The sequence below is a fragment of the Heterocephalus glaber genome, unplaced genomic scaffold, assembly GCF_053883595.1.
Source record: "Heterocephalus glaber isolate CG9 unplaced genomic scaffold, H.glaber_assembly_v1.0 deba00001104, whole genome shotgun sequence".
In the NCBI taxonomy this organism is placed as follows: Eukaryota; Metazoa; Chordata; class Mammalia; order Rodentia; family Bathyergidae; genus Heterocephalus; species Heterocephalus glaber.
The window spans coordinates 367,769-393,830 of NW_028258193.1; the positions used below are offsets into that span (position 1 = coordinate 367,769).

At 45.4% G+C, this 26,062-nt stretch overlaps 1 protein-coding gene across 9 annotated transcripts in view; it reads right to left on the reverse strand.

The window, feature by feature from the left end:
- Erich1 (glutamate rich 1) overlaps positions 1-26,062 on the reverse strand; it is a 116,977-nt gene that overhangs the window by 39,447 nt on the left and 51,468 nt on the right. For 4 of the 9 annotated variants that reach the window (XM_087210066.1, XM_021248192.2, XM_004869558.3 and 1 more), the window contains exons 4-6: positions 19,329-19,412; positions 5,517-5,984; positions 2,671-2,865 (exon numbers count right to left, since the gene is read on the reverse strand). In XM_087210066.1, the coding sequence (XP_087066192.1) occupies positions 2,671-2,865; positions 5,517-5,984; positions 19,329-19,412 (747 nt within the window). Of the gene's footprint in view, positions 1-595; positions 2,866-5,516; positions 5,985-19,328; positions 19,413-26,062 lie in introns of those variants that run through there. The other 5 variants (XM_004869555.3, XM_021248194.2, XM_004869556.3 and 2 more) reach the window with 3 other exon arrangements.

The following is a 26,062-nucleotide window of genomic DNA, read 5'->3' on the forward strand; positions in this document are numbered from 1 at the left end:
GAATGTGAGCTCTATCTGGCTCCTGAGCACCAGCGTGGTCCCAGCACTGTGAAAGCCCACGCATGGACCTTGTGAAAGATGTCTACATCCTACTCAAAGGAAGTATCTATGATTTAGTAAAAAATTCCTGGGCCAGTGAAGAGAAAAATGAGACATGACAAAAACACTTTATACCTACTTTTAAATGCTATCCCTATAGAGATGAGAGATAAAGCCACCAGTTAATTTCATAAAGTTCCAAAGAGTTATGTAGGCCAAATATGCATTAGGCAAATCCAGAGTCTGAACACAAAGCTTTATCATTTACTAGATTTTATTTGACAAAATAGCTTGATACAGAAAAACTTCTTTGTTTTCTTTTGGTATTGTTTTGTTTTGTTTTTTAGACAGGGTCTCACTAGGCAGTTCAGGCTGTCCTTAACTCACTATGTAGCCCAGGCTGGCCTCAAACTCCCAGTGATCCTCCTGCCTCTGCCTTCCTAGTACTGGTATTACAGGCATGCGCCACCACACCCAGCTGATAGAGAAAAACTTTAACTGCATATTCTGCTGCATGTTCAAAGGGAACCCACTTTATATAAGACAGGTTCATATGTAATTTTTAAAAAAAATTTTTATTTTATTGGTACATCTTAGATATACAATATAATTACAAGAACCAAGAGAGATTATGTAAAGGTGCAATTTCCAATGTAAGTGTTTGTCTGCTCCCCTCACTCTGGTCTCGACACAGCAGCCCACAGACCTGCTGAGGGCAGTGAGCCTGCCATGAAGCCTGCCAAGAGCTTCTTGCTTCTCTAAATAACAGTCCACAGGTTGCCATGGCCCCCAGAGCCATCACCTCCATAGCACTGTCTCCTGCTCCTGACTCATGGGTCACTGCCCTCTCAGAAAGGTCGTACTTGGCAGTGAGAACACCTGCACCTGCTCCTTGCTCTTCCCCCAGCCTTGTATTTCACCTGCTCTCTGGCTCATTTTGTCTCCACCACGAGGATACAAGCTCCCGAGGGTGGAGCCTGCTCCACCTGTCATGAGGAGCCCATGACTGAGCTGCTCCCAGCACAGGTGGCTGTGAGTCACCCCCTCCTCCACACACATGCCGCAGTTCCCTCCCACACCCAACCCACGATGACCTCCTCGATTTAGAAGTAAAATGCTCACTGTCCCCACCACTTGATTGCTTGCTCTCCCAGCACACACTGTGACTGTTTTACTGTTTCTTGACTTGGTTTGCATCTGGCCTCAGACTGTGTCGGCCCTTCGCTGCACGGTAAGGTCTGGGGACGGACGCACATGTCACCTGTCCAGGAGCTCCTCACAGCCAGCTGCAGGTCCCTCTCATTCACTCACTCAAGTGAAACTTGCCTTGTGCTTCCTTCGGGGCAGTGCATGCTCTGCCTGCAGCATGGGCAGGTTTCTGTGTGTCCCCACACATGGCACTGCACAACAAGCATGCAGTTGACCCTAGCATACTACAACTTGCATGGAGTGGGAACTCAACAAATACCAGGGAAATAATCATAAGAAAAGTCATCATGATAATTTACTCTTTCAACTCCAGGGGTTCAACTGTAGAAAACAGCGTGAAAATTCCTAAAAAACCCTAAAACTAGAGGTTCCATTTGACCCAGCTACTCCCCTTCTTGGTATCTTGCTGAAAGAATTAAAAGCAGCCTACCACAGCGATATATGCACACCCTTGTTCATGGCAGCACAGTCTGTAATTGCTAATCTTGGAAACAGCCTAAAATGCCTATCAACCAATGAATGGATAAAGAAGATGTGGTTTTTTCATACAACGGAGTACTACTATGCCATAAAGAAGGGTGAGCTTGAGACATTTCTAGCTAAATGGATGCACCTTGAGACCATACTCTTAAGTGAAATAAACTGGATACACATGTTTAAATATCACATTGTTTCTCTGGTGTGAGAAATAGAAAGTGGATATAAGGAACAAAATGTGTAATAAGATTGGGAAATGGGAAAAAATGTTCAAATGAGAAGGGGAACAAGGGAGGGGGAAGGAAAGAAGGAGAAGAAAAAAGAATAGAAGGAAAATATGGAAGCAAAGCTTTTGTAAATAAGGAGGGAAGATGGAACAAAGGGGGGATAGGAAAAAAAGAAGCCAGATAGATCATGTACAGCTACAAATTCCCTATGATGAATGGTTTTTTGGTTTTTTTTTTGGTACCAGGGATCGAACTAGGAACCTTGCATTTTCAAGGCAGGCGCCGGACCCACTGAGCTAAATCCCCGGCCCCCTATGATCTAAAGTGTTTTGCTCAAAAATAAAAAATAAAACAACTTTAGGGGTTCATAAGACATCAAAATCTTTGAAGGGTAAAAAAAATTTACCTTCCTAATCTAGCAAAAGGGAAGAAAAGGGGAAAGAAATAAGTTCTTCCACTACTGTTTAAATTTAGAAAAATAGGCTCTCAGAGTTGATAGCTCACAAGTTTATAAAATTAGGTGGCCCGTACACTTCTGCAAGTGTGAGAAATTCTGTATCAAGCAGAGGCACATGCAGCCCCCATTCTTTGTGGGATTCCGCTCTCCCGGCACATACGCATTGCTGCATTTCCCGACCCTCTGCTGTTTGGTGGGTTTCTAGGAGAACCCTGACCGGTGGGCGTGAGGCAGCACGATGAGCGCATGTGCAGGACTCACCGAGAGGCATCTCGCAGTGCTCCGGGAGCAGCTCCAGGGCACGCTGCAGTCTCGCTGTGTCGTGCAGCAGCAGCAGCGTTTTCATGTGGTCCAGAATGAGCACATCTGAGGGAGCCATGCGGTGAGACTCTAGACAGCGCAGCAGCTCTTCAGCAGTTTCCACACGGACAGCTGAATCCATGTCTTTGGAGACACCTGAAAGAAGTCACCATCACTTAGAAATACAGTTTTGGTTTGATTTTTAGAAGCTAAAGACAGACTTTCATCTCCTACAGAAGTCTCAGACATTCATTCTGCTTAGAATGAGACAGCTGGGATATAAAACTTTGCTCCCAGGAGAGAGAATCAGAGACTTCTGACAAGCAAACAAGACAGTAGAATGCCACTGTTTAAACAATGGAAACTCAGGGTCTGTTTATAAGTCTGTCTTTTAAAACACCTTCCAAGTATGACATGTGACTCAGAGTCACGGACAGCAGCAGGACAAACCTGACAATGGAACAAAACTCTTCATATTCACAGCGCCTGGCTTCTCCTGTCTCTACTGAAGGCCTACGTACAGTATTGGCCTTGTGAGGACAAGTATTATTTCTTGGCTGCTTTTCAGATGTTATCACTGGTTTTCCAGTTTAACTAGAGTATGCTTGGGTGTGGTATTGTTTGTATTAACTTGCTTCAGTCCACAGAATTTTTGAAACCCTAGGCTGTGTCTTCTATCATTTTGAACCCCCTGTCTCCATCATCTCTTTAGAAATGGCCTCTACTCAGTCCCCTTCCTGTACCTTGGACTCCAGTACCATGCGTATCAGACTGGCTCACTGTGTCTATTCAGTCAGGCTCTTTCTGCACTTTCTACTTTTTTCTTTCTATCCTTCATCCTGTGGACTTTCTTTGATCTGTCTTCCCAGCTGCTAATTTTCTTTTATGGTGAATCTAATGTGCTGTTTAAGCTCATCTTCTGAGTTCTGAATTTAGCTACTATAATTCTCAGGTCTAGAAATTCCATTTGATTGTCTTAACAGATTCCCATTTTTCATCTTTCTTCTTCAGACATCTTAGTCACGGTTACTTTAAAGACCCTGCCTGGCGGCATCAATAAGACCTTCTGCTCCTGCCCATCCTTCTGCTGGTCTCCTGGCATAGCTCATGCTATGTGGTCCCATCTCTTGGTGCTGAAGGTAGGTCTCTGAGAATCACGAAGGTCTTCGATGGTAGTGTTTCTCTCTGGGAGACAGAGTGGGTGGGTCGACACCACCAACGCAGGGCCTGGCCAACACAGGGTGGCTGAGTGTGTGGCTGACCCTTGCCAGCTCCGAGAACACAGCCTGCAGGTGAAGCCTTTTTGGGTCAGCTCTTCCAGACTGCTCAGCCCTTGGTGGCCTCGTTTACTCAGCCTTTGGCCAGGGCTCTGAGGGAATCTAGCAGAGTTTTATTTTTGAGCCTCTTCTTTCACCAGCCCCTTGATGCTCTGTTTGGTAAATGCCCTGCTGGGTGCTCTGCCTCTGAGGGCTCCACTGGGTCCTTTCCCCAGACCTTCACTCAGTGCTCACACTAGAAGTGGCAGGACCTGAAGGGAAAAGTGGATGCTAACACTGGCTCAGGGCTCTTCTAGAGCTTTTGCCTTTGTAAAACTGGTTTCTTCAGTGGGTCTCAGAGTCCTTCAACAGATTTTTTATTTTTAATTTGGCTTTTCCAGTTATTCTCAGCGTGACTGCTGGCCTGCCACAGGCTCTTCTTTCATATGCAGAGTCTTGTTTCTCTTTTGGAGTGTTAGATGTATCCTATTTGTGTCATTTAGGTATTTGTTAGATGTGTTTCAAATCTGTGAATGAAACCATTGATAAATCTGCTAAAGAAGAAAGGATGAATGTCACCTGCCACCAGTGTATTGGTTAAAAGTGACCTATAGTGGTGTTTAAATCAGTCACTTACTTGCCACATTACTATAGACCTGACACTTCTCGGTGTTATTCACAAGAGCTCTGTCGCACATCTTGCTGACACGTGGATTTCCTGGACATCCTAGGAATGTTATCCAAATGGGAAGAGAGCTGGTTTGGAGGGTCTTGTCATGCGATTCACCATGCCAGCTCCCGGTGAGCACTTGCGGCTTTCCTTGGTTGGTTGTTAATAAAGTGTTATATAATTGTAAACACTGTCAACCATGAGAATACATCTATTTTTATTTGGATCATATATCAATACAAATACTCAAAAATGCTCACCGAATACTTAAATCAGTAAGTTACATGTGGAGGAGTAAAATGCACCCTAAGGAGAGAGCTGTGCTGTTATTTACTTCTCTACTAGCTTATAAGAATGAACATAAGTTCAATACCTCTAAAAGGGTATCACCTCTATTCAGAAATATACTCTTGAACACCAACACATTCCAAAATCTGGTTTTAGAGGAATAAAGAACACTAGCCCAGCAGGTCTGGTGGTGCATGCCTATAACCCCTGCTAGTCAGGAGGCTGAGGTAGGAGGAATACAGGTTTGAGGCCAGACTGGGGAACTTCGTGAGATCTTGTCTCAAAATGACAAATGGCTGAGGATGTAGGTTAGTAGCAGAGTGCTTGCCTAGCATGCATGAGACACTGAGGTCAATCCATAGTAGAGCGAAAAAAAAAAAGAACTGAAGTCCAACCCACATTTGCCAAGGAAACAGCACAAATTCTTTGGTAGAAATAATGTAAATATTCTGATTTTGCTTGGAAACTAATTAGTTACTTTGAGTGTCTTATGTGCTTTATACTATAAACATTTAAGTGTCTTACTGTACTTGGTTATCTTTCCAAATATTAAGTGGATGGCATTACACAAACGAAAGCAGGAAAAAACCTACCATCATAGAAATACATTTCTTGCATCAACTTCAAAAAGTTCAGGATTCCGCCGGCCTTCCTGTTGGCGATCTCCTCGTCTTCCTGAGAGGGGGCTGTGTTGTGCTCCGTGATGGCCTCCCCTCTGGCCTCCTCCATGGCGCGGGGGCCCCCATCTCCAGCAGCCCCAGGGACATCTTCCTGCTCACTGCCATTCTCCTCAGGTTGATACGTAAAGCTGGCACTGAAGGCCTTGGTGACTAAGCCAGCAGCTTTCTTCCTTCTAATTTGCTGTTTCTTTTTCAGCTTCCTTTTCCTATTTTTGCTTATTGTAGGGCCATCTGTGTGCTGTGGCTGTAATTTTTCTTGTAAAAGGCTCTGCTGTTCCTCTAATTCTGCTTGGTCTACACGAACATTATTGGAATTTTTAAATTTTTTCTTCAGTTTATGTTTTCTAATTCTTTTCTTTGGTTGATCATGAGGATCCTGATCTGTTCAAATATTAAAATGCAACAATTTTCAGTATAATGGGATCGTAACAAACATACTAGGATAAATAAATTTTCCACAGGACTTGATAAGCTGTATAGAAAAGGAATCTAAACTATTTACATCATTGATTTTCAACTTTACTTCACAGTAATTACAGCACCAATGATCCTGGGATTAACCATAACACAAATTAACAGCCTACTTTTTCCCCCCAAAAGGAGTGTTATAATTATGACATCTATTGTATTTTTAAGGATATAAGAGTAGTTGTATAAAATTTGATTCCTATGGCCTTGGGGGGGCTGTAAACGCATGGATTCTTACATTGTTTACATTCATTTTAGTATCTTTTAGGAGTTTCTTGTGTGTAAGGATAAAATATAAACAACAAGGACTTGCCTACCTGAATCAATAACAAACTACATTTGAAATGAAGATTGAGTCTGGGAAGTTGGTACATAAATGAAATAGGTCATCGATGTGCTGTGCTGGTAAATGGTTAATAGCCAGCTAACTGGCTGACTGACACCTCTTGCCAATTTTCCTGGTGTAAACACTACCAGTACAGCTGACTTCAAACTGCCACCATCTACCACTGACTGGCAGGAGAGCTCACAGCCGAGCCTCCTGTGCTGGAGGGAGTCACACGGCATAGGACAGGTGGGCCAGGAGGAAAGCAGGGATGGGGCACAATGGGGTGGCCAGGAGTGCTGGTCAAGAGGAGAAATGCCCAGTGGATCAGTCCTACGACATGACAAGGAAGGTCTCCAACGAGTAACCCGCACTGGGCATGGCTGACAGAAGGCACCCCCAGTACTTGAAGGTGCACATTGAGATTGAGGAAAAAATGATGTGAAATCCCACACTGCACACAGCCAGGTCTGCACACCCTTAAAGGTTACCAACCACAGAGACCATGCCCACACCTGGTTCTTCTGTCACCACGGCTCACACCTTCTGGCCCCGCCTGAGCGGATCTACATCTGACTGCCACACCTCACAGTGATTATCAGACAGGTCTCATTTTTAGGAAATTCTTGTTCAATTTTCCTCAGCTGTACACGACCTCATCACAGATTTTTATAAGAAATCAAGATTAAGTAATGTATATGAAATTTGTGAAACACTCTATAAAGACCAGATGTTATTATACTGAATAAAAACCCACTTTCCCTGTAACTTCTACTCAAGGGCTTTAATCTCCTTGTGAAATCAGAATGTGCCTAATCTGTCTTCCATGTTTAGTTCTTCAAAGCAGCTTTCACATTTTATCCAAGTCTTCTTAATAACCCCATAGCACTGTCCACAGAGTGATGAGATCGCAGCCACAGAGCCCAGGGTTCTTTGCTTGCCCGCACACCGTGTTGTCTATGTACGCAGCCCAACTCACATTGAGTGTGAACATACTCAGGATACTCTCTGTTCTAACCATCACCAGATCTCATCTCTCCCGTATGACATAGGCCCCCTAAACTCCCTCCCCAGCTTTGCGCCATTGTCAGATTAGATACTGTGCTGTGGGGACGGTGAACAATTCCACTGCTATTTTTGAATGAGAGTTCTCAGTTTTCTCCTGATACACTTAGCAACTGTATCTATGAAACCTACGGCTACCTCGAACTTGGCATAAAGCCAAAACTAATCCTCATAACATCATGATATACGATTATGGTCTAGCCCATAATTAGTATGCTTTATCACTTTCCTCAATCACTGCTAGATTTCTGGATACTGTAATTTTCCATTTCATTTGTAAGCATGAATCAATAACTGGGACCCGCTAAGTTTGGCTGACAGACCAATGCTGATTCCAAATCTTTCTGAATAGCTGCTTCTTCAGCTAGTCTATAAAATATGCAAGTTCAAAACATGGCCACTTCTGAGAAAAATGCAGTTTATCAAATGGTTCCAAGAAGAAACAGAAAATCTTATTAGTCCTATGCCCACTTAAAAATTGAATAATTATTTTCCAGTTTAAAAACAGAAAAACATTACCCTCATTTGTAGCTTTTTATTTTTTAATGAATAAAAAGGTAGCAAAAAGTCTCTAAAACAGTGCATTTATCTACCTTCTTATAGTATGTGTGGATTTTAGAAAGGGTAGAGTAATATCCATTTGAAACGAGCCCTGGAAGTCCACATCCTAGGACACCCATGTGGTTACCTTCTGGTGAGGTGAGCATAGACATTTGCTCTTTCTACTGTGCCTGTCTGATTTTCAAGTTGAGGGCACTGAGGACACAATGCTTCTATAATAAAGAAAATATTACTTTAAGCTTCATGAGATTATGACATCTCAAAATTTATGGTCTGCCGCTATGTCCTATTCAGAGGGAAAATTATAGTCTTAAATATATCAGAGGAGAAGAAAGGCTAAAAATCAGTGATGTAAGCATTCACCTTAAGAAACTAGAAAACAGAAAATTAAGCCCAATAGAGTTAGAGGGAAAGAAATAATAAAGCAAGACAAAAAATAATACAATAGAGAAATCAACAAGCAAAGACACTTTGTAGAAAGAAAACTGGAGAAATTGTGAGATTGGTCAAGGACAGAAAGAGAAAGGAAAAACTACCAACACCAGTAGCCCAGGACACAGGGAAACGCATGTTCTCAGAAGTTAAAAAGCTAACAAATGGACGCTTTAAATTACTCTACTCAAATACACTAGATGGTTTGAATGAAATGGAGACTTTAAAGAAACTGCAATTTATCAAATGGTCACATGAAGAAACAAAACTTAACACTCCTTTATACATTTAAAAAATTAAATCCTTTTGGGGGGGGCTAAGAATTGAACCTAGAGAGTGGTGTTACTGCTATAGCCCTTTTTATTCTAAAATCTGAGTCAAGGTCTTACTAAGTTGCTCAGGCGGGCTCTGAACTTGCGATTCTCCTGCTTCAGCTTCCCAAGTAACTGGGATTATAGGTGTGTGCTACTGCGCCTGGCTTTAAAAATTAAATTTTTAATTAAAAATAATCCTACAGCTAGGTGTCGTGCCAAATGGCTGTAAACCTAGCACTCAGGAAGCTGAGGCAGGAGGACTGTCACAAGTTCAAGGCCAGCCTGGGTTACACAGCAAGACCCTGTCTCAACAAAGCAAAAACAAAAACAAAGAAATCCCACACAAGAACTTCAGGCAGATTGACCTGTGACTTCTACTAAACTTTTAAGAAAATAAAACTAATATCCAGCGTATATAAGTATTTCCAGACAGTAGAAAAAAGTGACTAGTTATAGCTTGCTCTTCATTCCAAAGACTGAACAGGACATTTTAAGAGAAGAAATGCCTGTCATAAAACACTGCTACAAAAAAATTCAAAATATCAGTAAATAGATGCCACTGTTACAAAGTATTTCGCCACTTTTGATACCAACATATGACAAAAATCTCATAACCAACTGGAAACAGAAAGTAAAACTCTAAGTCTGATGTAGACTATCTGTACAAACCTAGGGCTACCATCATGCACAACAGTGAGAACTGAAAACTTCTCCCAGACTGGAAAAGAACTAAATAGTGCTGTGGGCACACTGTAGTCAATCCTGTCCCATGGCTGAGCAATGCCAGACATGGAAGAGGCCGGGTGTGGCGGTGTACGCCTGTCATCCCAGCACTCTGGGAGGCTGAGGCAGAAGGATTGCAAATGTGAGCCCAGCTCGGGCAACTCAGCCCACTTGGTGAAATCTTGTCTCCAAGAAAAAGGGCTGGGGATATGGGTCAGTGCAAAGGCCCTTGGCTCAATCCTCCTTACCACAAAAACAAAACAAAACACAAGAAGTGAGAGAGATGGTGTGTGAGACTCAGCCACAGGTAACACTGCTGCACCACAGAAAATCCAAAGGCACTGCAGCAAGGCTCCCAATAACAGGTGGAGGTATGAGTATGTACCATGGTGGCACTGCCACCAACAGATGGAAAGTGCTGTCTGCACACTGATCCGCTGATCCCCAAAACTGGACAATGAGAGGAGCATCCCAGACTGAGCCCCCAAAAGTGTGCACAATGACGCTCCAGGACCCACGAGCAGATTCACAGGGGCAGGGCAAGGGCAGGCACCCTCTCAGGCATGAGACGTGGCTCAGAGGACACCCAGCCACGGTTACAACTGTACTTTAAACCTGTACCTTCCAGAGCTGTTTGCAAAAGGTCACATCTGTAGAGCCCGGGTCTCCTGCTGCTCCCTGCTGTCACAGGGCACAGGCACACAGCAGCCATGCCACCTGTCCTCACCTTCAGGGAGCCACTGCAGCCCTCCACCCTAGGTCCTGGGCTTCTGAAGCTCCCAGAACATGAAGCATGGAATGAAAGTTGTTACTCCTGAGGTTGCACAAGAAAACAGCATCCTCTATCTCACATAAATGTTCTTTTCATGGTCACACAATGGAACTCACTTATCTGCAGTTTCAGGGATGCTTTCATCACATGGCTCAGTTCCTTCCAAACCAGAAAACATTCCTTAAACCAAAGTCACATTTACATCTGAGTGGACAGATGCCCACTGACAAAGATTCTGTGCTTGACCCAACTGCAGGTTCCTGAGCAAGTTCCAGGCCCATCGGTGCAAATCCTTATAAAATCAGTCTTAGCTAGAACCCTGCTAAGCCAGTTTGGCCAGAAATCTCCCCTTCTTGACATCTAATTAGCCTCTATGGCTGTCAGCCTGGATTCCTGGTCTACTTTCTCATCCCCACCAGCCCCAGGGGACGTCTTGTTGCCCTGCCTGTCCTGTTAGGTCCCTTCAGCCAGCACCCCCTCAGTGATGCCTCCCCAGGTGCTGTTCCATCCAGCCCACCCTGCTCCCTGGGTACCACTCCCCTCCTGCCCATGCTGTATGGAGGTGAGCCCACTCCTTGCCAACTGAAGACCCCATCCAGATGGTCCTGATGAAGCTGCTTCGCCATCATGGATAACCTTTCTTAGCATGCTGACACAGCTCAGAGTTGCAACCCCATAGTATTCTCCAAGTCCTAACAGAAGGCGCTGGCCAAGACAATGTTCTCAGGTCTAACAAAGAACACAGGCCATGAGGACCATTACCAGAATAAGATGTTAGAGGGCTGCAACACAGCTAGGTTCCAAATTAGTCTGTGATGTCATTTTCTCTCCTAAACTGTAAGCTTCCCAACAAAAGATACCCTGGTATATTACAGATACAGTCCTTGGGGGAATTTATCTCCCCAAAATACTTGATTCAAATACTTTCGTATAACATATTTTCATGTGGGAAAAGACAGTGACAGTGAATGTGTTGATCTGGTTCCGTCCTATTTCCCAGTGTGATAAGAATGTTTTATTCATAAATTTTTAAAGAATGTTTTTCATAATTCTCTATGTTTAGTAGTACCTTAGTTCATGAACTTAATTCTTTCCATGATTCTGGTCCCAAACCAAATTGGATGAGAACCAAATCAAATTCAATGGCCAGGTTCAATGCTGCCCATATAGGGAAATTTGATTTGGTTCTCATCCCATTGTTTGCAGCCAGAACTGTGGAAAGAAATCAGTTCGTGAACTCAGGTGCCACTGTAAATGTTGCATTATAGTCTTTGGGCCGCTTGGTCTGGCAGTCTAAGGAGAAAACTCAGTCACAGGTTTGATTCCTGACTGAAGTCAGCTCTCTGCAGAAGCAGCACAGCACCACCACGTGTTCACGCCCACCTGCGGAGGGCCATGTTCAGGAAGCTGTTTCCCTACAGGCAGGCGAGGACAGTGAATATGCAGCTATGGGGACACACCACTGATGTCTGGGGGCCTGCCTGGTCACCAGGCACAGTGCATTCAGCAGGGACTCTGCTGCCGCCCCGCCGAGGCCCTGCCCTGGATGCCGGGCATGGTGTATTCAGCAAGGACAACTGGTGAGAGGCGAAACTGGTGCAGTGCTCAAACTGAGCTCAGGGTACAACTGCACAGAATGGCTGGGCCCCTCTGTCCACTGTCATCGCCTCTCTGCAGCCCAGTGTCCCACTCACATACCTCAGCAATCAGCCCTGCCCCCATCACCCCAACACTGCCATGTTTGCTGCACTCCATGAGCTCCTGGTGTGGTCTCATCTGCCCTCTGCTCTGCGTGACTCTAGGACAGTGCTGTCCTTCTGCCATGGGGAATGTCTTCTGGGCAGTCTCCGGCTGCAGGCAAATTTGTGTTAACTTCACATGTGGCTCAAGGGATGGGGAGCTGAAGTTTAGGGTTTACTTTAATTAACCTTAGCATCCAAGTGTGAGGCCACAGGTGACCAGTGGGGCTGTGCCAGACAGTGCAGTGGTGGGGCCACGGGTGCTGTCAGTCCTCATAACCTGGCGCCATGGAGTCCTGTGCACCCCACCCTCCACTCTCCTACAAAACATCGTCACTGGTCCTGCATGGAAATCGGAGGGCACTCAGCTCTTTCCCTCCTGTAAGCAGCCCATGAATGAGATCAATCTTCACCGACTAGAGTCTGGCTGTGCAGATGTCTGACGCTTTAGTGAACCCAGTCACCTCACAGAATCAAGAGAAGTGGCAGACACGTACCAAGCAACCCGGAAGAGGACCTGTGTTCCCAATGTTGACATCTGCCCAGCAGGGAAAAGCCTGCAGGCTCCCACAGCGTCCCTGCCCCTCCTCTGTCCCTGCACCCACTCAGACCACAGGACTCAGTGTTCCTGTAGTCTGCAGGCTACGGTTTCCCACCTCTAGACACAGTGGACTTTGGACTTTCTGCTATAAGCTATCCTTCTTGGAAGTCCTGGTCATAGCTGTTGGATTTACTTCCTACTTTACAGGAAGAACATATAAAATTAATTGTATGGCTGCTTAGTGAAAAGAGATTTGTTGACACCATAAAAGAAAAATCAATTAAAAATCTTTATCATCTTCAAGGCAAGAGTACTTCATAGAATTCAGACTGTTACATGAATTTTCAAGGTTGATGCTTTTCTCCACTTAAATATAAAAAAATAAGTTTCAGAAAATTTTCTGTAAGTTCTAGCTGAAACTATTCAAACAACGTTCAAACCAGAGAACTTATAGCTCTCCACATTCGAACAGCAAGTTACACATGTGGCTCATTAAAAAGGACATCTCAGGAACACAGTCTCCAGGATGAAAATGCTACCTGTGAGCATGCGGAACCATGTGGAGACGCCACTGTAATGTGCAGGTTGAAGTCAAACAATTCTATTTTGAGGCTAACAAGATACACTTCTCCTCACACAGTGTCAGTGATAAAAACATTCATTTCTGTATTCAGTATGATCAAGTGAATGACACTTAAAGGCAATAACAATCAAATACACAAAGTCTGCTTAAAAACAGAGCAACAGAGAGGAAAAAAAGGAACTAAAGGTCTCATTTTATAAATTACATCCCTGGATTCAATTTCCATTCTTGACATATTTATCTCAGTGACATAATCTTGGTGAGTCTTGATGTGTAAATATTGACTTAAAAACCATCAAGATGAACAAGGGAGGACCTGGCAGGAATCTCAGTCTCACTAGGACAGACAAGGATGTGAATGCACAGTGGAGGGACCAGCACCCTGCAAGGACCAGCACAGAGCAGGATGACCCTAGCTCTCTGTCCCTGCCTCCGGCTCTGCAGCAGTATCCTGAGCAGTGGCCCCTGGAGCAATGTCACCCATGGGACTCTGTTTACAGGTCAGGTTTGCTGCAGAAAGGCTGCAAGAGGACCAGCACACTATGGGGGTCCTGAAGGCGGATGTTCAAATGCTCCTTCAACATTTCCAAATTCAGATCACATTAGAATGACCTGGATACAGAGCAAGAACATGAAGACATAAAATAAGGAAAAGGTTTTATAAATTAGGTTAGAACCTAAGGGTACCAGATGTGGCCAAGGAGAAAAATTTAGGGGAGGATCAATAAATCTTGACTTTTGAAAGGGTCAAAAAATTAGGTATAAATAAATATTCAATTAGTGTTAGTTTATTTACACACATTTCAGGTTTTTTCTATGTGATTAAGTGTCAGATACAAAATCATTTAGTACCACACCATCCTTCTTATGTACAACATATACATCATTTAAAAAACTATGTAAAGAATCTTCCATAAATTTACCTATGAAACTTGGAAATAAAAAAAATTAGAAAAATAAACAGCCATGTAAATAAAGTGTGAATGTGTCCCTGGCGTTCACATGTTGATAACGTAGCCTCAGCGCAATGCTTTTGAGGTGTGGGAACTCTAGGAGTGACCAGGGGCACAGGCTCTCCCGAGTGGACGTGTGCTCTTATCACAGGAGTGGGGTCCTGACAAGAGGTTAAGAGAGCCCTAGCCTCTCAATGCTGCCCCTCCTTCCACCTTCTGCCTGGGATGACACAGCACAGAGGTGGCCCCATGACCTTGGAACTCCTGGCTCTTGTTCATCTTAAATTACCCAGTCTTAGATGCTTTTCTATAGCAGCAGAAAACAAACAGAGCCAGAACCTATCTGATGTTAATCTTACAGAAAATAGAAAAAAATTCATTGTCTCATTAGATTGCTAAGATGGACAATGGCTACAAGGTGACCTAGAAGTGGGGCAGGGGCTTCCTGGGCTTCTGGTACTCCCAAGTCTACCAGAGTTAAAGCTGCCAGTCTTCATCCCTCAGGAGAGTGAGGAAATGCCCCTCACAGGCAGGGTGCTCTCGGAGCTCTGGGAGGTCGGGAAGGCAAGTTGGCTACGTGGGCGAGGGCAGGGGTACAGAGTACACCCCTGCAGGAGGGAAGTGCCCATTGGGAGGACAAGTCCCTGGGACCAAGGACATCGAGATGCTGTGCATGGAGAACCCCAGAATGGCAGGATGTGCCAGCCTAGGGCAGGGCATTTCCTGAGAGCATGCTCTGTAATGATTCACACCGAGTGCAGAATACGGAACTTTGCAACCCCCACACTGATTCGTATTCACATAGTCAAGCTGGGGACAGGCACATTCTCCACGGTGGAAAGCCCCAGGAGACCGGCGGCTGTCAATCAGGAGCTCGTGTCACTCACTGGACACCACTCAGAGCCAGTATATCACCATTTCTATCTACACGTGGAAATCAAGGCTTATCTGCATTACTGGGGTCAGTGTCTCCTAAACTCACGTACGGGGGGGCCACAGGGCTATGCCTGGACGCTGGCCTTGCTGATCCTGAGGGGTCAGCACAGGGTCCTGCCTTTGTGTGCCCTGCTCACTCTCAGAGCACAGAAGCAAGGTCAGGCCTTGCTCCATTTCACAGAATTGCCAAGAAGCCAGGTACAGAGCAAGCACTCAGTTAAGGAGACAGCTTCACACGTCACATCTGGTCTTTCCTTTGACTAATTCACACATGGCTCAGAAAAGCCCAGGGACCGTGTTGGAATCCACCAGAAAAGCACAGAAACCAGCACTCTAAGGCCTATGATCCCAAGGTCCCTTCCATCCTCCTTAGCCCTGAACGGGGCACCGACTCTGGCATCATTTCATTGTTTATTTGCATTGCATCTATGCTACATATGGGAAGACAAAATCCTCATCCAACACCCTTGTGTGCAGCACACAGACAGGCCTAATACAAGTGAAATGTTAAATAACTAGGTGACTAGCGGACTAAATGCTTTATATGAGGCAGAAATCCTTCATAGAGCCTTATGTGTTTCAAAATGTTTGGGGAAATTGTTTGGGATGTTTGAAGGAGATGGGAACTTATTGTTTCCCCAGCTAGATTAATGGAATATATTATCAGGGTGCCTTAAAATCTGCTTGTATGCCTTTTCTGACATGGATTAGACCAGGAAAACAGGTGATCATGGAGCCCGTGGTCTCATTTCTGAATTCTGAAGACCTGGCCCTTCTCTGCTAGTGGCCCCACATGACTCTGTGACTCCACTGGAAGAACCAGCGTGGGCAGGGAGAACAGGCTGGTCCCCTTTTGTCCTTGTCTGTCACTCTGCAGTTCCCACCACGTGTTCCTCTTGCTCAAGCCTCAGGAAGGGCACCACTGCAGACATGTGGAGCTACCACCGCGTCCTGCAGCTGAGGAAGGCTAAGAGCACCAACCAATAGGAACTTCCCAGTAAGGCTTCGGAGCATGGATGGACACACAGATGGGAGGGACAGAGGGAGAAAAGACAGCAAAGAAGAAACAAAACTTTTGGTGGTCAGTGACCTAGAAATAAGCCCAAGTTGTTCATACATAGACTTGACTTTGTTGCCAAGACTTCAAATTCATCTCTCTTCAGCTTGTCGAGCCCAGCTCCCTCTAAAGTTTCTTTCCACCTCCTCCCCACAGAGTACCATTCTCAACAGGCCTCGCTCTTGACTGGCCTCTCAGATTCAATGCAGCCATCGTCCCTTAGCCTTCCCTCTCTCCACACAGCTGATGTCACCCCAGCCCCATCTCTAAGAGCCACTTCATTATAACCATCCCAAGGGTAAGGGCTGTGCGATTCCTCTGTCTGGCCATGGGCGGCCCACAGGGTAACTGGGTAATTTAGGGTCCACAGTGGACAGCATCCAGGCAGTGTTCATACTAAACCCTTTTGGAGGTCAAAGAGGAAAGGGTGGTCTGCCCTTGTGCGGGAACAGAGGCCTGTGGCAGAGAGGTGTGGCCTGGACATGGATCCGCAGGCTGGGCTCCAGCACCAGCACTCTGGCCTGGCCTCGGCTCTGCGACTGAGAGGTGGGGGCTGCACAGGCCCAGTGCTGTGCTGTGGGGCCCAGTCATGCACGCTCCTGGCCCAGAGCCCCAGCGCTCCCTCAGTCACATGGCTCCACCTGACAGCTTTGCTCTGTAGCTTCTGCCAAGTCAGCCATCCCGACGTCTTGATCAGGATGAAAGGTCCAGGTTCTGCCCCAGTGTCCCTGTCCCCACCCAATCCTGAGGCAGATATTCCTAGCCTCTCCCTGCAGCTGCCAGTTTTGCCAATGGTCTCTAGTACCTTGAACTAAAGGAAGAAAAGCAAATAAGGCTCAGCTTTTCTGATGTCCTACGAGCTCTCAAAGAAACAGTCAAGGAGAAAAGGACAACTGAAGCTTTACTGAAACAACTCTGTCTGAAATCTAGATTCAGGGCCTGTTACCATGTGAGCAGTCCCAACATCAAAGTGCTGCGCCTCTGGCCCGTCCTTAAGCCATGCGCTCTATCCAGGCACCAATTCACGGCCATCCCAGCCTGGGGTTCTACTCGTCACACTGAGCAAAGAAAAGATAGAGGAGAGTGTACATGCGTGAACCAGAGGCCTCTTCATAGCCCAAGAAGTGCACCATTTGAAAAGCTGCCATCCCCAAACATACCTTTCAGATATGTTAATATAAAAAACATCGAATTTGTCAAAAGTTCTGAGTTATTGCTTAGCACCTACATTCTGATGAACTGTTGGGAGTAGAAAGTCAGATACCAAAAATAGCCACAGTCCTTGGAGTATGCCAGTTCTCACAGCTGCACCACATTAGATTAAAATAGGCTTCAGTTCAAGATGCCATTGAGCTTTTAATTCCCAGGGACACTTCATGCTATCAAAAGGGAGTTGAGTTAAAACACAGCACCTACAGACTGACTTTTTAATGGTTTTTAAATATGTATGCGTGGTGGGTAACCAGATTTGATCTATAAAAAACCTGACTTTGCTGTCATAAGCAAAGATGTACTTATCAGTCCATGAACTCAATATTTACTTTCTGAATACTTAATAAATGTGGTCAAACACACATTATTTAATAATTTTCAATAAGACTAGCTCCTGCATTCTTCCCTGAAAAACATTTTGACTCTGAAATCATCTCCAACTTTTTTAGGTTACTTCTGAACAGGCTTAAATTACATATATTCAGAAAATGGTTTTACTTGTCATTTTTGTGCACTGGAGGTTTAAAAACTGACTAATAGGCACCTAGTGGCAGAGTGGTTAGGTGGTCCCTACCCATAAAACACTCAGGTAGAAGGTTTTCAAAATGTTCACATTAGATTTATTAATTTTCTATGACAACTTTCCATAAAATGACCAACAAGATGATAAAATTTTATGAGTAATAAAATAAATGGTATAAAATAGGGGAATAAAGTGCTAAACACTTAAATAAAACAGTTAAAACATCAGTCAAGTCATTAAATTGAAATTAGGTAAAGGGAAATTTTTATAATTTAAAGTATAGAAAAGTTAGGAAAATAATTAAAATACATGAGGACATTAAAATTATTAATAAATCCGAAGCTATAAATGGCTTAAATAGAGTAAACACACTCTCAAAAAAGGAAGGAAGGAACAACGTAAATGAGGCCTTGCAGGGTGACTGGGGCAGCCAGTGGGATGGTGACCACAGGAGCAGCTGCAGGCTCACAGGGATGCGTGGAAGGGACCTTCTTAAGCTCCAGACAGAAGAGGGCGGCCAGGCCTCACCCCAGCACACCCAGGACACCATGCACTAGTGTGCAATGGCGCCGCACTACACCTTCCTGTCTCTGGACTCTGAGATCTCCACTGAGGCATAAAAACCCCAGCAAAGGGAACTGGTAAAGATAGAAAAGCCAGATTAACAGGGCAAAAACATCCAGCACCAAACGGTAAGAATCCAGCCCGTAGAAATCCCTTGGCCACGACTCAACATGTAAGAGTGAGGCTGTTTTGTTGCCACAGGAAGCAGTAACATCATAGCCCTGCTGCAAGGAAGGAAGAATAACCGCAAACCTGGAGCCCTAAGGGAATACCATGGCCCTGGTGAACCAGAGGGAAGAGTGACTTCAGCTCTGCTCCACCAGAGGTTAACACGCACAGCGCTGCAGGGCTGGAACTGGTTTCGTGGTGCCTTTCCTTTTCAATAAGTAGGCCTAAAGTGTACCCAGGTACACTCCTAAGATTAGATGTTGGACTGCCAAGTTCCTTTTTTTGTCTTGTTCTTAGAGTAGAGGAACCAATGAATTTAATCTGAAAAAAAAAATACAATCACTACTGAAAGCCATTTTAATACTTTGTACTTTTTCCCAACTCTCATGTTCCATCTTTAGATTTTCATATGGGGCCAGGGATTTAGATCAGTGGTTCCACCGCCTGCTTTGCAAGCACAAGGTCCCAAGTTCGATTCCTGGTACCAAAAAAAAGAACTAAATTTTCATACAGATGTCTGACACTAGGTACTGTAGAAAAACTGATTGCCAAACAGTTATGCTTGTTGACTATCTTCTCACATCTACCATGATGTCCGGGTGCTTAGAAATGACTTCTTTAAAAAGAATTTCTATATCTATTTCCTAAATAGGTTTCAATCTTGTTTAGGTTTGAAGAATTTCTAATCAAGTTAGACAGAGGGTGGTTTTGAAAATCAGTACTGGGTGAGGGGAGCGGCAGGCACATGGTGCAGAGAGAACACCACCAGGGCAGGCGCTTGAACTTTACCTCCCTTTTGACTGGGCAACTGCTCCAACTCAGGCCCTCGGGACAGCAAGAGGTCCCGTCTGTCCGAAGAAAAGCGAAGGGCTTCTGAGGAGGAAGAGAAAAGCAGGTCAGGACTGTGAGTGCTAGGTTGGAGAGCTGGCACAGGTTCCAGCGGCTAGGGGCACTCCAAGGCTGTTTTCATGAGCACATGTTTGCAGGACATAATGATCACACTTGTGGTGGGGAGTGGTACGTGCGCATGACCATCTTAGTTCTTTGCACATTCCCTTCCCCACTCTCCTTCCGCCTCCCTCAATCTCTTGGCTGAGGAATGCTGTGATGTGAGCAACATTTTAGGCAGTAATAGAAGTTATTCACATATTTTTTTCAGTGATGGTTTTATATTATAAAAAAGGAAAACCAGTCCTTCATGTTAATAATGCATGGCATGTACAAAATAAAAACAGCATCAACATCTGTCATTTTCATCTCTCATGTTAAATGTTAACAGGACAAGATCTGTCTACCATTCCTCTTAGGCATGAGCATTATCTTAAAAACTGACTCAGGTATTTCCCTTTTCCCTGCTAGGTATCTTCCCCAAAGAGGTGAAGACATCATACCACAGTGATCCATGCATGTTTATCATAGCACAACTCATAATGGCTGAATCTGGGAAGTGGCCTACATGCCCATCAACAGATAAATGGATAAAGAAAATGACATATTTATACACAATGGTACATTGCTCTGCCATAAACAAAGATAAACTTGAGTCATCTGTAGGAAAATGGATGGACCTTTAGACCATAATGTTAAGTGAAAGTAATCAGATACATGAATACATGGAGTTAAATATCAGATGGTTTCTCTTTTATGAGAAACACAAAGTATAAGTAAATTAAAGAGTGAAAAAAAAAGTCAAATAATAGGAAAAGGGGAAATAGATCTTTTGCAAATGGGAAGAGGACCAAGAGATAGAGAGGGAGGAGAGAGAAAGATCTAAACTGTGTCATGTACACGTGCTGGCTCATGATAAGTGCAATCATTATGTACTGCAAACATGTACTAATGCAATTTTTTAAATGAGTAGAATGTAGCTGTTTTGCTGGGTTTGATGCAGAATGAACTCCTAGTAAAGGAAGATAATTCATAAAGGTATGGAGAGGACAAGTTTGACTCTTTACAATATTTTTCACCAAACAAGTGAGACCTTTCCAAATTATTTGCTCATTTTGCCTAAAACCAAGTCGTTCCTCTTGTACACTTTCTAAATTCCATCAAGCACCAGTTTAAATTTCAGAGCCTTTTATAAAATCTCTTCACATTCCCCACCCCTTTGTGTTCCAACAGTACAATGGTTAAGTCTGTCTTATTTTGTTTTTTCTCTTACTGACTTAACAGGTCTTTGTGAATAAGGATCTTGTTACAGGCAATTTTGTATCTCCAACATCTGGCATAGGAGGTTCTCAATGAATAGCTTGGATTTACAACCGGCAGAAATAAAAAGAGCAATCAGAGGACAATTCCTTGCACTCTCAAAGTCAAATGCTGCTTGTTTACCTTCACAAATATGTGTCAAATATCCACCAAGCTCTTCTGATTATCAGTCACCCCTTGGAATTCCCATCACCAAAGAGGAACTCTCTTACTCAGTCAGACTGATTGGGGTTAACTTAGTTGGAAACAGAGTCCCCTAGAATATAACAACCAAGAGCCTTAATCTGTCGATGAGTTCATCTGCTACATGGTGACAGACCAACTCCCACGATGAATGTCATTAATATGCACTTCAAAAGGCACTAATAAAAACAGTTAAAAATGAGTGAATCTACATCACACAGCCACTGGCTTCCACAACCCAAAATGGCTCAGTGAGACAGACCCAAGGTTGCTGGGCATCCAGGGGCCGTGGACCAAGGTGTGCAAGAACGCCACCTGGTGGAAGTAGGGTGTAAGGCCATCGGAACACGGTCAGTCTCCTGATTCCAGAAGCGATTTATTAACTTTGCTCACTGCCAACTATTGGTTCACAGCGACTGGTCCTAGGAACAGTACTGTTCTTGTTGGGCTGTGGCTGCCTTGAGATTAGGAATGGACCGCACGTGGGTATATAATGAACTCACATTCACAGCTCAAGTCTCACCCACTGCTTCTGTTTCAGGGGATGGCAATCCTACACAAATTGTCCTACTGCCTGCCATCCCACTTCTGTAGTGCACTGATGCAAGTTCTCTCCTTTCATACCTCACGGACAGTTTACAGGAACAGGTACTGATAACAAAGGCTTTGTATCAATTTCATGAAAAGCCATGTGGAGCCAGTCATTAAGTTTATATCCCTGTGATGTGAGAGGACGCTGTCTAACAGTGCATGACTCTCAGGAGTGGACTGACCATCATTGGTGAAGGAGAAGCACCTGTGTCAGAGTGGGATGATGCTCCCAGAGCACACATCCACTCTCACAAGGCAGCAGAGCCAATGTGCTCGGCGAGGCGGTCCTCACCCCCATGAATGTTTCCTGCCAGAGATGGCGACACAGGGGAAAGAGCCTGCGTGGGTCCTGCCCAATGGGTCTCGAGGTCCCGAGCCCCCACGTGTCTCCTGGCAGGAGCTTTTGTAGGTGGGGAGGCCTGTCCTGGCCCGTTGGCTTCGGCATCATTCTGCACACTTCTGTTTGCTCTTTACTTCTTACTGTGCTCTTTTATCTCTTATTCTAATCCCCCAGATACAGTCTGCGGAGAAAGCACCTGCCTATCAATATTATTAGTCAGTTCTGCAGATGAGGGTCACTGTTTCCACATCACTGCTGACTGCCGACCCAGGAAGGCATCCAAGATGCTCTTCCAGTTCAAACTATGTTGACTGATTGTCTTTGCCCGGTATTACCTTACAGGTTAACTGGTTCAAGGAAATCTAAATTTACTGAATCTTAAAACTAGAAAAGAATTTAGGAACTGTCTAGCTCCAGCTCCTCATTATACAGATTAGAGAAATAAGACCCAAATGACAAGTGAGTGATGTGGGAAGGCACCCAGATTCCCACCAGTCATCCCGTTTCACTCCCCTGCCTCCCACTGGCAGACCCCATGACTCTGTCTCAGGTCTCTGTCTATGACTTCCTATTTTACTCAAGTTACCAGGAGTTCTGCGGACAGAAAGGAATGGTGCCCAGAGAAGCTGATCAGGCCCTGTGTCTGGAAGGCTACTAAGAGGCACCAGATAAATTTTTTTTTTTTTACTTGGACACATGACTTCTGAGTTGAAAACTCACTTAAAGTTCACTTCCTTCCGGGGTTTTCAGTGGTGCCAAGAGGACGCCAGCAGCTCTGACACCTCTGACTTGATTCACTTTCTTTCCTCACTGGACCATGTCAGCATCTTCTGACAGTCCACGGATCTCTCGGCACTAGGATGGGGCCCACTGCAGTGTTCCCATGCCTCAGTTTGTCTTCACTTTAGGCAATTTACACATTGTTTCTTTTTTTTTTTTTTTGGTACCGGGGATCGAACTTGGGTCTTTGCGCTTGCGCAGCAGGCGGCGAAACCACTGAGCTAAATCCCCGGCCCTACACATTGTTTCTTAAATATTTTTTCATTCTGGAACTTCTCTTAGCTGAGTAAATATTTGCCAATACCCAATAAAATAACTCATGTATCATTGTATTGCTGTAACACATACACCGAAAACGAAGAGTATTTGGCAGCCGTGCTCTGGAAAAGGTAACTATGGTTTAAGGGTTTAAGGTAGAAATCAGGACAAAGTGTCCTTGTCTGTCCCCTTTCCCTTTACGCTCCTTCCTTCTTTTCCCTCTCCTTCCACAGACAGGCTCAAAAACTAGAGGCCTCTGTAAGTTATTTCAAAGTTAACACTTCACACTCTGTACCCACAGTCTTTTAATTAAACAAATATCTCATGCTGTGCTGGACGGCTTCACTGAGAAGGGGAAGAATCCCGGTACCAGGTGTGAGTGCCGACAAGATGACGAGCACAGAAAACACAGCTGCAGGAAGCAGGTCCAGGCTCTAATTTCTCCTGCCGACAGGTGTGAGGCTGGTAGAGGTGAGGGTTCTACGCAGCAATGCCTCTCCATCTGCAGTCTCCTCCCAGCCACCTCACTTCGCCTGACAGCAAGGACAGGCTGGGACAGAGCTGCGCACTCTGCCACATTTCAACAAAAACCTGGCACATCCGGAACAAGTGCGATGCGGGGATGTGGCCAGAGCTAGCCCAGGACTCTCTTGGACCTGGCTGCACCTGCTGAAAGTCCTCCCTGGGTACTCAAGGGAGCTAGGCACTGAGCTACCACTGCAGGGGTCACTCCTCAATGCACAGAGGACAAAAGCTGAACAGTGGCCAGGACAGCATCAATATGATCGGAAAACTATCTGCTTTGGAACGAAGGCCTGACTCTGTCAAGACACATTTAAAGGATGCGTGTCTAACTCTCACAGAATGCACATGGGAACTATGCGCTTAGTTCATGCTTCTGAAAGCCAGTAAGTTAATACCCTCTTCAATTGGCTTTACTACTGGAATACTGACCACAGCAGCTCCCACCCAAATGACTTGAATTCAATGACTCTCAGGCTTTACCTGAGCACAGAGATGGTGTCATGCAGGCAAACACCCTTGTGATTATAAGGTGGGGGTACTGACACCTGCCTTACAGGATATTGGTATGAATAAGTATTCAACTCAGTTCACCAAATGCTGACTTAAGATGTGGACCCAGCAGGCACTGGGCTACAGCCTCTTAAGAGTGAAAAGCTGGCCACTCTCACACTTGCACACAAGCTTTACTATAAATCCATTTGACTGGCATTAAAAACATGTAAGTTTGCTAGTGCAAGATTACTGCCCTCCATTACACAGACAAGGAAACTGAGACCTAAAGAAGAAAGGCCACACGAGGAAGGGAAAAGCAGGTCCTGTTTGCAGGAGGGAGGGCAAAGAGGGGCTAGCTGGGAAGTCAGATCTCCATCGGGTGATGGGCCTGCCCACCCAGGTAAGGCCTAGACAGAGGCCCAAGGAAGCAGGAAATGCAGGGTGGGGGCTGAGAATTACCTACTATGGGTCAGTGAAAGGGAAGGTGAGTCAGCAAGTCTTAGAAAGACAAACTGGACTCTGGGCTGAGGTCACAGATGAAGGCAGAGGAGACACCCAAGCCTTCCAGAGCTGCAGAGCAGGTGCCTGAGGGCTAATTTGACAGAAACTGAGTGGCAGCAGGGAGCCTGGGAGCCCCAGAAAGGCACAGGGGTGGGTGGGAGCTGCTTAGGAAGCCCAGGGGAAGCAGTGATGAACCCACAGGTATGACCATGGAAGAAGAGATAATGACCCCCGACCACAGGCCACATGGCACCAAAGGTCTGGATCTGGACCTTATGCAGAAGGATTCAGGGAGGGAGGCCACACAGAGGTGAGGGTTATAGGGAGTTCTGCCTTGGGATCCCAACACCTCAACTCTCTTCCTTTGGCCCATCCCTGCTGGGTCTGCTGTATTCTCCCTGCTAAAGGCCACGCTGACTGGACACCCCTGTGTGGTTGCTACAGAAGCACCAGGGACAACCTGTGGGGGACTCAACCCACCATGCCTAAAGACAGTGCTGGGGAGGCTGGATGGCCAGAGCCTGAGAGAATGCATATGGAGTTATGGGTATGTGCCATTATTAAATTATTGGATATATTTTATCATTGCAGAAACATACATGAACCAGGACAGAAGGGACACGCAGCCCCAGGGGAGGAAAGGCTAACAGGTTTCCACGGAAACCAAATCTGGCCATGCTCTGTAGCAGTCTCAGAAGTAAAGACTTGAGAGTGGCTCACTCACAGCTTTCCCAATTCTCCAGCAGAGGGTTCTTATCCCACTAGGCACCAGGCACGCCCATGGCCAGGGCTCAGGGAAGGCTGGTGAGGTGGGTGTTCCCAAGGCTGTCCAAGTGACACAGCCAGGCAGCCGGAAAAGAGCCCTACTACTTTTTCTCCATGTTTACTTTGACAGAGAACGGAAGCCAGGATGAAGGGCCTCAGGGTGAACATGGACAAACGGGGCCAAGAAAGTCCCAGCACTGTGCTCTTGCTACTGCAACCCCAGACGTGGAGACAAGGGGACCCAGGGCATCAGCCTGTCACTCTCTGGTGTCCACCAGAGGCTCATGAAGTACAGTGCAATAGCAAAGAAGACAAGCACCACTGGGAAGCAGAGCGATGAACACCGGAGAGCACCATGCAGAAGCCTCAGTTATTTCTATCAATAACCAGCATACAGTGGTAACATGGTGGCCACTAAAGATGATGGGGCTCCTGTGAAGAAATGCCAAGAATGCGAGAGGGCTCCTGCGGGGCCGATGCCTCATCTTGACGCTGTTTCTGTGGCATCTGAGCAGCAAGGTGCTTTGCTGCTGTCCCATCCATCAGCACATGACACTGTGATTGACACAACAGCTGCCCAGGTCCTGCCAGGCAGACCACGCAGTTTCAAAGACCATAAGGGAAGCCGGAGAGAAATGCTGGCTAAGTCAGAGCAGGAGAGGGCCCAGAGCAGGACACAGAGCAAGGGAGCTCATCCATGAAAAGATGCTTACTGAATTCTCAGAAGAAAGTAGCAGATGATGCAAGAGGATATACTGGATTTCAAAAGGTAAATGTACTTTAAAATTTTTTGGGGGTACTGGGGATCGAACTCGGGACCTTGCACTTACACGGCAAGTGCCAGAACGACTGAACTAAATCCCCAGCCCCTGTACTTTTT